This window comes from Argiope bruennichi, chromosome X2 (assembly GCF_947563725.1).
Source record: "Argiope bruennichi chromosome X2, qqArgBrue1.1, whole genome shotgun sequence".
In the NCBI taxonomy this organism is placed as follows: domain Eukaryota; kingdom Metazoa; phylum Arthropoda; class Arachnida; order Araneae; family Araneidae; genus Argiope; species Argiope bruennichi.
The window spans coordinates 130,248,965-130,264,691 of NC_079163.1; the positions used below are offsets into that span (position 1 = coordinate 130,248,965).

Sequence of the window (15,727 nt, forward strand, 5' to 3'; positions counted from 1 at the left end):
GAATTACCAAGCTACCGAAGAAAAACCAGAGAATATTCACAGATAAACAGTCAGACAAACTGATGCATAGTATCTTTTGAAGGATTTCATCCAAATTTTGGCAGGAATCTACACTTAGGCATAAAGACAACGTACCGAATTACTTCCATCTAGTTATTTTGGTTTTTGAGCCATTGTGTTCACAAACAGACATTTTTTTTTTTTGGTCTTGGTATAGTTTGAAAAGTCGAGATTCATCAAAATCTCAAGTTCGAATTTTTCTACGATTTTGTACACTTCGTACACGATTCAGTAAAAAAAAAAAAAGTGTAATCATTCCATTGCACTACAATTTACCTTTATAGTTCACTTCTCGCGGAGTTTCTTTCGCAATAAAGTTCAAATACTAATCACCTTATCTTTCTTCCCTACGAATCTGCAATAAATTCTGCCTTCATGGATTTTTAAGTCATTGACCAGCATGATGACGTTGAAATCAACAATGTATCTGTTCAGTTTCTTTTTACTCGGGTGATTTAGTTCTTGGCTAACCAAGAAGAGTTGAATTTACATTCGAAAACGAGAATAACCGTGGTTCGGTGATCACCTGTTGCCGGCTTCAACTGAACCGTGCCTTAGGGAATTAGTCTATAAGTTTCTTTACGGTCAAATGAGCGAAAAAGTTTAATTAGTAACATTGTAAAATCTCTGTCTATCCTAATGGTATTCATTAAGAGTAATTAGTCTTACAAGGCACATTTTTTTTTTCAAAACTAGTTGTGTAAACTGATGCAAATGAGTGTAAGAAAATCAGCCAAAATTAGAAACTAATTTTGAGCTGTTGCATTTCACATAAATAACTTCGCTGGAAAACTGTATTAATTTAACCCATTAACTGCCATTTTTTTTAAAATTTTACTGAATAAGTTATATATATGCACAAGAAAGTTGAATAACAATTTAATTATATTTCAATCATATATGTTTTGAAAATTTTTGATGATTTTAAAAAGACTATCGTTGTAAAATGACGAATAAAATCACTTAAATAATAATAAAAAAAAGATTGAGTAAGTAACAGATCTTTACTGTCACTTCTAAATGACATACTTCTGTACGGTATTTCATTATAACATGAAAACCAAGCCAAAAATATAATGCTTCAAATATGACAATTCTGTTCCCTTCAACTTACAGACGAAATTCAAATTTGTTTATTTGTAAAGAAACGAAGCACAGAATGCACTCTTTCTGCTACACCAAATATTGACTGATATATATCAAATGAAATTTAACTGTACGGCGTATCAGATCTATTTTTGGCGCTGAGTATTATATGTAACATTCAAAAATCGCCAAATGGGTATCGTGGCAGCTAGTAGGTTAAATAAAATTCATTGATTCAAAAGTTGTCTGAAAATGAATGATATTAAATTTTTTTTTAATTCAATAGTGAATTTTTCTTAGAGAAAAAAAAAGACACTCAGGCCCAGAACTGAAATGAATATTTAAAATTCCCATCAATTAATGAAGGCTAATAAAACAATAATTGATATATTTCAAAATGCATTGCTTAATTGTTCATAAAACATTTATTAAAATTAACTACTTATTAAACTATTCAAGTTTAATTGTAGTCATTGAGAAGAATTGAAAATTGTTGAAATAAAAAGAAAAATAGGAGCGGCTAAAGTTGAGATGGAGTTTAACGATTATTGAGACTGATTTCCATTCGAAGTTTCAAAATTGAGGAGTGAATGAAAATGTTAAAAAGAAAGTTTTTTGAGATAAATAAGTGTGCATATTTAATGATGGGAACTTATATGTAACTGTTCATTGTCTGGATTGTGTTGAGATGCCATGGCATTTTCTTCTTGAAATTGCTTTATGGATTCCAAAATTAAATTGGCTAGATTTGCTTTCACGTGATCATGAATACTGTGTATTACATGAGAATTAACTGATTGCATTGAGAAACAATTTGTATGCATTTTCCTTCTAACATGAGTATAGGATTTATTGCTATTTATTATGTAAAATAAGTATAGCAGTCATGTTACAATGTTCCTTTAAAGTATTTGTTGCCTTATAAAATATATTACAAATTCCTACAAAAATAGTTTAGAAATGAAGCATATTCATACTTCGTTTAAAGTACGTAGTGCTCAAAAAGGGAAAACGGGAAGTCAAATTTTAGATTAACTTGAACAAAATAACATTTTAAAACTATACAAGAGCAATTTTGGAACATATCTCATTATTAAAGAGGGATAAGATGATAACGATGACACCTGAAATGGCACCCTACGTTTCAAGACTTAACCCCACTCCAAAGGAAAGGTATTATTTGATTTATGACAATAAATTCAACGTGAAACAGACCCATACATATGTCAGATGAACAGTGGAATCGAGCCTTCATTTTCAAGGCCAGAACTCCATCTTTACGCCATCTTGGCGCTAAAAGAAGAAGGAATGAAATAAAAAAAATAACAGCTGGTATGTACAAAAATAAAGTCCTTACTCTCACGTGAGGGAAAAATAGCTTGCGAAAGAATGTGAGCATGCTCACTTCATCTGTGGAATTTTCTTCTCCTCCTTACTCCCTTCAAATGTGAACCTCATGTGTTAGCAGTTAAAGAAAGCGAGGTTACTAGGGTCTAAAAGCACATTTTCAGCTGCATAATTTTAATATTATTTGCTCAAGTCACGATTTATCCAACAGCCACTTTAATTCTCTATAACGTCTTTTCATTAATGTGGTCTTCAAGTTTGAATTGTGAAGTACCGAAACCTTTGTTGTCCTGGCCATTCTGAGGCAGCGACTTAACTAGGGAGCGGTCAAATAGGGCACTGGATTTGTGGGAGCAAAATTAGGCAAATTTTTATTTTCACTATAAGGCAAGGCATAGGCACAGGGATATTTGACCCCCCCCCCTCCGAAATGGTAAAACTGGGGAGGGGGGTCATTACCCCAACTGAACATTAGAAAATAATATTAAATTTTACCCTAATATCAAAGTTTTAAGATAATGAAAAAGAATATTAAATACGTCTATTATTCCATATTTAAAATTTCCTATCTCTTTCTGTTTATTTATTAGTGAAAAGTGAAAATATTTATACCGTGTTAAGCATAATATGTAATGGTGTTGACAACAGTGATGGATATCATATTTAATTTATTATTCGGGATTTGTTATTTGATTTATTTATCGCATTTGCCAAAGATGAAAAAGTTCTAAAACTTTGCATACACCTTGACATAAGAAATCATGAATAATAGAGATATTTTCTTCATTTTTCAAATTCAAGAATTTACCAGTATTATTGCAGCTGCAAAATAAAATTTCAATTTTTGGGCTGGGATAGGCAGACTAGGATTGAATTTTGATCAGACTGTAAGAATATGTAAATCATGCTACTTTCAGATTATATGACAATCAAACACTAATTAGTTTTTTGTTTTATGTTGTACTAAAAATTATATTATGTACTGCAATTTTGAAATCAAGCTTTACTGCTTGAAGAAAATATCAAATAGGCGAATTATTGTGTTATGCCAGTATCAGTTATAGTCAGGAGTCGTTTTGGTTTGGTTGGTCGGTGGGGGGGGGACGCAAAGGCGAGTTCTTACAGCAAGCTTATTTACATCTCTGTTCTGAGGCGGGAGTAACCAAAAACCATTGGGTAACTTCGGGGCAAATTATTAAATAAACATATTAAATCATTGAATGAGTTTAAAGCACTGCTTTTTAAAACTGCTAAATTGCTGCTATAACGCTAATTCTGGAAGTTTAATTATGTAAATTTATCTCAATCTGTAGATGCTTTAAACAGACTTAGGCAGTTTGAAGGAAATATCTCCGTAAAACAAAGCCGTTTCATAAAATGGTTTCTCTCTTCAAGAATTGGAGATATCTCCGAAGCATCAAAAGATATTTTTCAACAATGTTAATGAGTTGACAAGAGAAAATAAACTGAGGTGGAAGAAGAAATCCATCACAAAATTTCAATACTTAAGCCTCATCTTGAAACAAGACAATTTTATAATGCAGTTACGCTTTAATATTTCGGTAATTAGAGATATCTCTGAATGTTACCAAGTATAAAAAGAGATTTTTCGGAGATGATCAAAAAATTGCCAGCGAATAATTAATTGATCGATTGATGAAGTCTAATGAGGCAAGAAGAAAAAAATTGACGAAAGAAGATTTCAGTTAAGCAAATTTGATAAAATGACACCCAAAATATGCCACTGTAATTCAGAGGACTACAACATAAGTGGAAAAGAAAGCAAACCTTTTTATTCTGAAAAGCAGAAAGTAAAATCAAGATGTATTCAAATAGTAGACATTATATTTTTCAGAATAATTATAAAATAATTTTTACATCCTTCAATTGAAAAATTAGGTGAGAAATTAATATTCTGTTATTAAGCAACATGACGGCTGTTTTGGAACAGACTTCGTACTTTCGAATCCTGGCCAGATGAAAAGAACGGCATTTGGGCCGCCTGCCTCTTTCTAGAATTTAATGTCGCAGGACATTTCACCCTCGACGTCAGATTTTAACATACACCAGGTCGACACACATAGTGAATATTTGATGAAATCGGGTTTCGAACCTGGAGCCTTGGCAGTATGAGCTGGTGGAAATTGAGCTTCATTATTCCGAATATCCACAATTGGAGCTCAGAGATAAACACCGTCCAAATATATTTATCACTCTTAAATAAATTTTTAACCATTCATTAGTTGTAATTATTGATTAGGCTTAAGATTATTTAATAAACTCGTCGTTGAGTTTACCAACTGAAATTTTGTATATCGACACATTTGGAAATTATGGCTTGAAAAAAATTACGGTATCCTAGTTCGTACAGTGATTTAATATTACGATTAATGCAGAGTTAAATAGTTGCACTATTGTTCCAACTAACCTTCAACTTCATTGACTATGAAGTGACGAACAATCTTGTACATGAAGAAGTAGGTAATTTTCTCCCCCCCCCCCTACTTTTGAATATACTAGGTTTGCGTTTAGCTACTTTATACAGTAAAAGGAATCAAGTATGCATTTTGAAAAGTTAAAAGAATTTTTCTTCTTTCAAAAGAAAACAATCCAAAAGAAGTCTCCAATTTTGGCGTAAAGACCATGTACAAAATTTCATCTTTTAAGTGATTGCATTTTGGAGTATGGTATTCACTGTCCGACAACTAGACACCAATTCCAAAAATGCCTTTTTTGTTCTAAGGAAGATCTAGAAGGAATCTTAATCTCAAAGAGGAAACTTTTAGACGATTACAAAACTTTCTCGTTGTATAATTCTTATATATACAAAAAAAAAAGAGAGAAGTTATCAGTTCTTTAAGTAAAGTTTTAAAGAATCCCTTATCTCATATTTCATCAAATATAGGAGGGGCGGGACTTGCTTCAACTCACGCATTTCTTGAATACTTTCCACCTTTTCTTTTCTTTGGAATTCCATTGCAGAAGAAACCACCTGCTTATCTCCCGTCACCTTAAAGAATTCAGGATTCTCTTAACAAAAGTCAGTCCCAAGACTAATTTGTGATGAACATTCCATAGATAGCCTTTGGTTACTGCGCCCATTTTTACCAAGAAGGCGTTTGAAAAGAATAGTCATGACTATTGTGCACTTGTTCGACAAGGAAGAATTTGTAAAGCAAAGGAGCTATCCAGGCTTTTGACAATAGCGTTCGCTATTCGCAGAAAGGGGAAATCGCCAGATTAGTTGGCTATGTCAGGTTCGAAAGCCCACGAGCGAATTTTGACAATAATGTGTATAAGAATGTAAGGTGTGTAGAAAGTATAGACTGCTTTAAGAATTCGCTTCTACGACTAATCATTAGAGCAAAAGTGTTTCTAGAAAGGCATTATAAATTATGTCAAGCGACAAACATGATAGCGACAAACAATAGTTCAAAATATTCCATTGAGTCTAAAGGTATCAAATTTAACATGTTGTCACTTTCGGGGTAGAGTATCTCAATAAAAAGAAAGTTTTTTTTAGAATTTCGCATTCACTAGTCGCATTGGTGGCCAGCTTGTTCGCTCATGACTTGTTAGGCTGTTAAAAGATGAATGCGCAATACGTTTTAAAATATTTCACCTTGTTATTCGCTACGACTAACAGGAATTTAATTGGATGAATCTCCTACAAATGATTGCAGATGGAAATGAAAGAATATCTATATTTCGAAATAAAAGCAGAAGTGAGTTAATGTCCAAAGAAAGCATTTTTCTTTTAAATCTTCATTTAAAGTACGTGGTTGAACGTTTTGATGGGTGAATTTGAATTTAAACATAACATTAAAAACATTGTAATGGGTTGTGTCTTAAAAACTAAAAAAAAAATATTGAAAATAAATTAAAAGATGGCACAGAAAGGAACATTCAAAATATAGTCCATTCAATTTTAAGGAAATCAAAAATAAATAAATAAATATCTTTGCTGAAAAGTCTGAACATAATCTTCTGTAGTTAGGTCACATCTGGAATGATTCAGTTTATTTTCACTCTCGATACAACTTTGGCACTTATTTCTTGATTTTTATATTGCTATGACTGAATAGATTTTGGGATGCGGACTCTCCAGAACATTGCTATTATTTTGAAACTTCGTTCATTAACGAAGCGTTAAATTAAGTATAACTGCATAAAGTTCAATGAGGCAGTCTGAAACGTTCTTCTAACGATTTATTTAAATTGGACTGTTGCCATTTGGCAATAAGTACTAAGAGCGATTTCTGTGCCACCTACGTTAGTGTTTTATAGAGAGAGATTTTTTAAATTAAGTAATAATCGAATTTTTAATGTATTTTTTCGACATCTTTGAAACATATTATTGCAGACAAACCAATTCTACTAAATGTGAGCCAAGCTTTTTTTTTTTTTTTTTTTTTTTTTTTTTTGAAGTTGGATAGTATGAAAAAGTCAGAGTAATCGAAGATCGAAAACGAGAACTTCGGACAAATGAAAGTGTTGAAGAATCCTCCATCAAAAGATCCGATCGGAATGAGCGAAATCAAATGGATGTTATCTTTTAGTGATATGATGTATTCATAAAAGTGAAGTGACAGGACTCAATGAATCTTATGAATACTCACCGTCTTCAGCGATTATTTCAATGTTGTTAATATTATGGTGACTATTTTTTTATGAAATACACTTATTAAAACAATTTGAAAAGTAAATTCAGTTTGATTTTTAAACCTCTCCAAATGATATACCTTGACTTTCTAACATTTAAATCTCTATCCTTCTGTTACCAGAAAATTCAAATTTTAGAAATTAGATTATTTAGTTTTTAATAATTGATTTGAAATGAATACGAACCGTTTATGCATTTTTAAATTCATTTTTAGAAATGAATTTACTTATAATTACTTATTATTAGTAGAAATGCATCATTATATGGCTAGCGAACAAAGCGAGCTGAGATCATGTCATGATCCTGAAAAGAATCATAACATGGTTCTTGGGGGTTGATGAGCGGAGCGAGCAGCTACTTATTATTTCCCTACTGATTACTTATTATTATCAGCTACTGGATTTATGCTCACGCGCTTTGCCATGTTATTAAATGCATAATATTTTGCTACTATTTGATGAAAGGTCACTTAGACGAACCGAGCCTAAAATAGTATCGTGCAATTATGTATGAGGAAAAATAATTTAAAAAGAAAGCAAATTTAAGCTTGAATTTGAAATGAAACATAATTAAATAAGAGTTCAAAATTTATTTGCTAAAAATGTTTTTTATTCTACTAAAAAAATTGACATTAAACAAATAATTGAATGAAACAGCTCTTATTTTATACAAAATGAAACAAAAAAATGGCAATGTTTCAAATATGAATCATTTTTCAGAGCCGACCTTATGAGACACGGAAGCCATTTTTAAATATTAATTTCTCCGCCGATTTCCTGTAAATTTTCACCACATAGTCTCTCCCCCCCCCCGTTTATATTTTCTAATTTAGAGTGAATTAAAAACAAAAACTTGGATTTGAAAAGGAAAAGTAATGCAGATTGAATATTTCTTTTGACATTCTTATTTTTATTACTTTTAAAAATGAGGCCTAACTCTTTTATTTTTAGTGTGATTTTCCTGTACAGAATTCTGATTTTTCTATCACTGGTTCAAAAATGAATTTGAATCGAAAAATCAAGAAAGTTGATTTAACTAGGTCACTAAATCATGCTGTAAAATAAAGAGTATGTACATTCCTTATCCCCTAATTTAATTTCAACAATATTTCTTAAAAGATTCTAAAAATTTTCAGGAAAAACTTTTTAAGTGTTTAAATAATTTTAAGCCTTTTGTAAAGGTTTCCAGACCACGTGACCTGCCTCTCCCAGCATAGCTACGCCACTGAATTGAGAAAAGATTACACTCTGACATGAAGCTTGTTAGGATCTAACTGGGAGTAAATGGTCCGATCGGTTCAAGAACAGCCCTGTCATTGCTCAGTGCAAGGTAACCATAGCACATTAATCTTTGAGTTAAATTGTTGAGCCAAGCAGAACGGTAATTTTAATCTAAATACAGCACAAATCTGAATAATGAAGAACAGGAATTGGGTTTGAATTTCATGTTTCTAAATTAAGATAGCTGTAAAAGAAAACAATGAAAGAAAAATCTCACAGATTAATTTTCATTCGATTGATCTCGTTGATTAATTAATGATTATTCAATGAAATAAAAAAAGGTATTCAATTTTATATGATGCTTTCCTATATACGATTTAACATGTTATTAAAGGTTTTTAAAAAGACGCACCATTTCAGAATCTTTCATAACATTTTCGATTTTTTTTTTTCAATAAATATGTTTTGAATTATTTTTTTACTTCTAAAAAAAAGAAAAGAAGAAGTAGAAAAAGAAGAAGAAAAAATAAAATGACAAAATATTTTTTGCATAAATACATTTAAATTTCCTAGATTTCACAAATCTTAATTAGTTCATAGATCGCTAACTTGTCAACATTTTTGAAAGTAAATTTGATAAAAATTAAATGAAAGAAAATGCTTCTGTTGGCCAGTTTCATCAATGAATAAGACAATTCTTTTTGTCATTTTGTTTTGAATTTTCATAAATTATTTCCATGGAATTAAAGACTTTAAATAATTTACCAGATAAAGTTTTTTAAAAAAGCGTTATTTTTAATAAAATATATCTAAAATTATATTTTAAATATTCTGTATACAAACGCAATTATCATTTCATCTAATAAAAATAAATTTTCACAAAGAAAAAAAAAATGATGTAGGAAAATATTTTTTCAAAAATTTTTATTTGGCATTTTGGATCTGCATAAATCCAAGATTTCACTAGTTTTCACTTTTCAACAGAAGTTGAAAGAATTTATATGAAGGAATCTAAAGAATGAAAAAAAGAAGCTATTTCAAAAATCAATTTTAAGCTTTAATATTTAAGCAATTAATTAAAAATGTATTAATATTTTAGTTAAAATTTCTTTATTGAAAAACCTTCAAACTTCCGAGAGAAAATACATTTAATAAACTATTTAATTAATTATTACTTCTAAAAAGGCAAATGGTGCAAATATATGACACTGAGGAATGTAAGATTAAGAATTCTAGCACCTATTTTTCTCCTCTTCCTTTATTCGAAACTAAATGTTGTTCAGATATATTTAATAAATAACTTAATTTTTCAAACCAGCGTAGATATAGGCTTATGGCAGAATACACATCGGCCCTAATATCTTTTGAAAAATTCAACTCTCATTCAAACTCAAAACTCAAGAGAATTCATGCTATAATTCAATGACTTTACTTTAATTTGATTAATTCTTCTTTTTCTGCTTCAAAAGGACAGGGTTGGGCTGCATTATTTTTTCCATGGTCAAATAATGAGGGTGACATCTTGGCCATAGCTTTTTTTTTTTTTTTTTTTAAATTTCCGCATTTCAGCTACAGGTATAACTTCTGCGATGAACGGGTCTAAGATATGTCGAAAGTAATTTCCTAACTAATGTCAACGTCACCAGGCTATTGTGATCCTGAAAAACTGATCGTAATGAAATAAAAATTTCATATTTCAAAAGTTTCTCGCAATTTATCCTTTTTTAGAACCTGTTCAGCATCTCGATTTATTAAGCATGTAATGCAAAAAATTTTCAAATATCAGTCGTCCAAAAATCTGATTAACAGTACCACTAATTTTTGTTCATTGTATGAGACATAATTTTTTTTTTTCATTATGAAATCACAGATATTTTAGATCAGTACTATTAAAGGACAAAGAAGTCAATTACAAGGTCCATTATTTGGTTGACTGGATTTTTCGTACAACATTTATATTTCATCAGGATTCTGCAAACGCAAAATACATAAATGTTCTCTTATTTAATTCTTTTTTTTAAATCTTAAAAAGCATTTAAAATTAGAAATATTTGCATGGTAGATTGGCTGATATGAAATATTAAACATTTCAAATAACGATTGCTTGAAAATTAAATAGTTCAGCTCTAAAAATATATAGCAATGTTATAAAATGTTTATATCAGCTTTCACTTTCAGACAGAAGACTGTCAATTTTTCGAAGTGCAAAAGTTAACTAAATATATAATTAATTAGAAATTAACCAAAATTTGGCATTTTTTCTGCAGTGTCTTAGGAGTAAATTATGATACAAGTAATGTTTGAATACCATCTAAAAATTTAAATTTTCTGTGATACCAAATTCCACCATGTGCAATTTTTCTTCAGTTGTAATGAATTCTTTCAAACTTTAATGCAGACGATTTTGAAATAAGGTAACACAAATCTGATCTACTCTATCTGTTTAAAATTTCTGTTTCATATCTTTAAGATTTCAAACAGTTAATTAACGATGCTTAGAAGAACGGAAGGAAAGAAAGAATTATTCATCTTCAAGCGATTACAAGTGATTAAGGCTCAAGGCCAAGCAAGTGTAATAAAAGGATTATACGTATTATAATAATTTATACAAAATTAATCTTTACATTAAAAATATTTGATATCCGAGCAACGCTGAGTATATCAACTTATGCAAAAATAAATTTTATGATTTTATAATCCTTTCTATAAATTATGACTCCATTTGGGCTGCAAAAATACCCCACACAAACATTTATGAACCAAAATTTTTCGTTCTTTGCATTTATCAAAATATAACTAAAGGTCGTAGTGTGTACCCACTTCTCCTCTTACACAACTGGGTCGGATTCTTCCTCTTATCTTATTCCATAAGATAAGAGGAAGAATATTGTCAACTTTTCAAAAATTCAATTACTTAAAAATTAACTAAATTTTTGCCATTTTTTTATACTTTGAACTACTTTACCAGTGTTTTTCTTCATTTTAATATGTCATTTGACAATTCTTTTCTTTTGTTTTATAGCAGCAATTTAAACATGCTTAAAAGCAAGTTCAAGTTAAGTCAATGGATCAACGACAAAATATTCTTTCTTATACTTCAAAATTTCAATTGATAATCGCATTTTAATTAAACGTAAACGATAAAAGTATTTTGCATGTTATAATACTTAATACGAAAGTAGTTTTTGCATCTAAATTATTATACATAAAGGCTTTTTATCTTGAGCAAAATCGAGTATATCAACTAGCAGGAAAATAAAAAAGGAAGCATACAGAAATTTCAAATTTCATTTATTTCTAAAATTTAAATAAAATGTTCTATTCCCACAGAGGCCTTTCTAAATGAATTTTGCTAAGCAATATTGGATAATTTTACTGAATAATTTCTTATCAACATTTACACATCTTTAATGTCTATGTATGTTACCTCCGTTTGGAGCGTAATCAATAGCGTAGGAAGCCCTGAAATACTTCATTACTAGGGATTGCAATACCGGGATACCGAATACCGGTATTTTGAGCCATTTGTACCATTTTGTTATACCGGTATTCACAAGTTTAAATACCGGTTTTTCGGTATTTACTAGAAATTTTTAAAATTGTCTCCACGATATGTTCAGGGATCGCCAACATAGCAAAATAGTATACGTTTTTGTTTTTATGTCTCCCTAACGAGCGAAATTAATTAACTAATTAATGGCTTAATTAATTGCTTAAATCTAAATTAGCGAAACATGGATTATCCCTGAAAGAAGAAATTGTATCCATAATGATTGATGGAGCAACAGTTATGAAAAAAGTTTCAAAGTTGATTGGTGCAAATCAGCAATTGTGCTATGCTCATGGAATTCAGTTAGGAATAATAGATGTATTATACCAAAAATTTAAAAAACAGAAGAATCCAAATACTGTGGATATAGACACTTCGGATTCCAACTTCGAAGAGAATTGCTTACTATAATTTATAAAGTTCGAAAAATTGTTAAGATATTTAAACGTTCTCTTATAAAAAATGACATATTACTAAAATATATACTAACTGAAAATAAAACAGAATATATGTTAATAAATAAAACAGAATATATGTTAATATTAGATTCTATTAGATTGGAACTGTTTACTCCTAATGATGGAACGATTTTTGAAACTGAGAAATCCAATCCAAAAAGCAATAATCGACTTAAACCTGTAAATTAATTTTTCAGATAATGAATTTGACTTAATATCCAGAACTATATCAGTTCTACTTCCAATAAAACTGACTACTGAGGCATTATGTCGGAGAGATTCTAATTCATCAACAGCTAATGCAACAATAAATTTCATGTTGCAGTCACTGAAAGAACAGCACACATTAGTATCTGAAGAATTATATATTACATTGAAAAATCGCACAGAAGAAAGGCATACCAAAATAGAAAATGACTTATGGTATTTACATAATTATAAGGATTTTAAAAATGAAAATGAAAAGAAGAAAAGAAAATAACCAATTCAAATCGATAGTGAAAAGGAATTGTCTCTTGAACAAAAATTAGAATTAGCGATAAATCAAAAAATTTCAACGAACCAAAATACAATGCAGAAATCAGCTATATCCAAAAGCATCCGACGAGAAATCGATTTATTTGAAGATGATTTAGATGTAAATACTTGGAAAAAGTATATCGCGCATTGCTAACAGTACCACCAACTAGCGTAGATGCCGAAAGAGCGTTTTCGACAAATGCTAATTTTTGCACAAAATTACTTTTCAGGCTTAATAAGAGTACAATTGATGCATTATGCTTTTTAAGATCACATTTCAAAAATTTGTAATTGTTCCACAAACTGAAAAGTGATATTTACACTTTTTTTGTGATTTAAATAAATAAGATGTTTCTTTACTTTTTTGGGATTATATACTGTTATAATTTATAAGTTACAAATTATCTTTTGTGATATTTACACTCTCTAACAAAATTGGCAAATAAAAAAAAGAAACACCTGTGTTTTCTTTCTTTTTCCAAAATTTCTAATACTGGTATTAAAACCGGTATCCCGGTATTAAGATTTAAAAAATACCGAATACCGGTATTGAAATTTTGGTCCGGTATTGCAATCCCTATTCATTACTTTCTTAGAGTCAAATGAGCGTACAGTTAATGAATCGAATTAAAATATTCTCTTTAACTCGAAAACTGCTCTGACTAACAGAATCACATTGACTTCCAACGTCAAATTATTTGTAAACCCTATTTATATGCAATCAATACGAATAGATTCAAATGTTTTTGCGAATAGCTATTTCTATGCAACACTGTAATTGTTTAAATTGATCCATGTGACGTAGCCCGAATGGAATAACTGAGACATTATTTTAACGCTGCCCGATGCAAGCAACGTTCTATTCAAAATATGTTGTTCAGTTTGGAGACGGTAATACGCTTTTAGACTGCCGTTGTTGTTATTTAGGATTTTATGGCGCAAGGGCTAAATATGATGTTTAAAATGCTGAATTGGATTCATTGTTTAAGGTAAGTATTTTATTTTTTCTTCTTCTGCCGCTTTAAAATAAATTTAATTATAATGTAATTTTAATTTTTAAATATAATTTTGAATTTATTATTTTAAAGAAATTCATTTTCACTTGGATCTTAAAATATTTCGGAACTTAAGTTTTTAAGCTTCATATTTTTCTGTATAAAATAAACCTTACATATTTAGTTCTCTACTGATATCTCATTGTGTATATGAATTCACATTTTATTTAGTAGTTCAATGTTTCCTTTATATTAACATTAAAATTTTTGATTTCAATAAATTTGGTTACAAGTTAAAAATTTTTAAAAACTGTAGTTTCAAAAAGTAAATTGACATAATTTTAGTCAAAATAGCTCAGACAAAACAATCGAATTATAGAAATGAATGAAAGTAGCTTTTTTTAATGTAGTAAGGAATTATATAAAACTCACCTATTTGCTCCTTACTAATCCCAATTATAAGAATGCGTCTTAATAAAGCATTCTTATCTTTCTGAAATGCATAAAGGTGGTTTATTTGTCTTAGACGCATACATCGTTATGATGCTTCTTAGCACTAGTCACACTTTTGTCTTTTTAAAAACTAGTTTTGAATAAGTAATTAGTTTATCATATTTTTGCCTTGATGTAAAAAGATTCTTAGCAAAGGCATCGCAATTAAATACTTTATTTATTTATTTTTTTTCGTTTGTGAATTTTAATTTAAGCATAAAATTAATTCAAAATATCTTTTCCAAAATATTTGAATACACAATTATTTAATTTTACGCAACAGCTCTTTGAAAATAAAAAAGATTACTCAATATCGAGTTAATTTTGCGTTCAATGGATGCGGAAATAACTTTCAGACAATAATATTATCGGTAATTCTTAATAATTGAAAAGCAAAATATTTTATATTAATAATTATGCAAATAAAAACCAGTTTGAAAAATATAAACAGGATTTATCTCGATACTGTATTCAATTGTTTCAACAAATCAAGAAAATAAAACAAAAATCTTAAAATACTCACCAGAATACACATGACTAGTAAATAAAAGTATGAAGAAACAAAACGCAGGAGCTACCTTTCCCATCCGATTCATAATTCTAGATCTCTATTAAACATAATGTTTTTACTTAGAAGATAAAATTCTTGGATCCATCTGTTTCAATCGAAGATGTTTACACTTTTCTGCCGTAAGCTTTTCTCTAAACTTTCACATCAAACAAAATATCTTCCGATCTTGATCTTTTTTTTTCTTTCAATTTCTCTCTCTCTTTCTTCTCTTCAGGTTTTCTGCGATGTTATTGTATTCATATACCCACACTCAGACATGGGTAGTGCGCATCTATACCTGTTTTCTCTGCGTTTTTTTCTTTTTCTTTTTTAGCAATTCAACTTTTTCCGTCTGATCTAACGGGTCATATTAGGCACGCGAATTTCGTTCACAAGAATCACTAGACCGCTTCCTGTTTTTACTGATGTTGCTGAGAACAAAAGGCGATTTGTTCAGATGGCAAATGAGATTCCGCACTCAGTCCCGAACTAAGAAATGAAGCGCAACGTATTTCTTCGTAGGTGAAGTTCTCAGCGCAAAGAAATGAAAAGTGATCAACTCTAGTTGCTTTGGTAAAGCCGGCAAGCAACAAAGGCATGAAAAACTTCATTCGTCAAGCTTGAATTTCATTTTTAGATAAACGCCGTGAGTCAGTTTAGAAAGCTTAAGACCGTTTTTTTTTTTCAGAAAGTTTTGTCTAATAGTGATGAGGATGTGACCTTGAGAACAATAATTGAATTTGCAGTAAGCAGACTGTCCAACTTCGGTTGCGCCCTTTTTCTGTCA

At 29.9% G+C, this 15,727-nt stretch overlaps 1 protein-coding gene across 1 annotated transcript in view; it reads right to left on the bottom strand.

Moving 5' to 3' along the window:
- LOC129960679 (uncharacterized) overlaps positions 1 to 15,475 on the bottom strand; it is a 58,278-nt gene extending 42,803 nt beyond the window's left edge. Inside the window, exon 1 of the mRNA XM_056074246.1 lies at positions 14,914 to 15,475. Within this exon, the coding sequence (XP_055930221.1) occupies positions 14,914 to 14,986 (73 nt within the window). The 5' untranslated portion in view covers positions 14,987 to 15,475. The remainder of the gene's footprint in view (positions 1 to 14,913) is intronic.
- Positions 15,476 to 15,727: the final 252 nt, after the last annotated feature.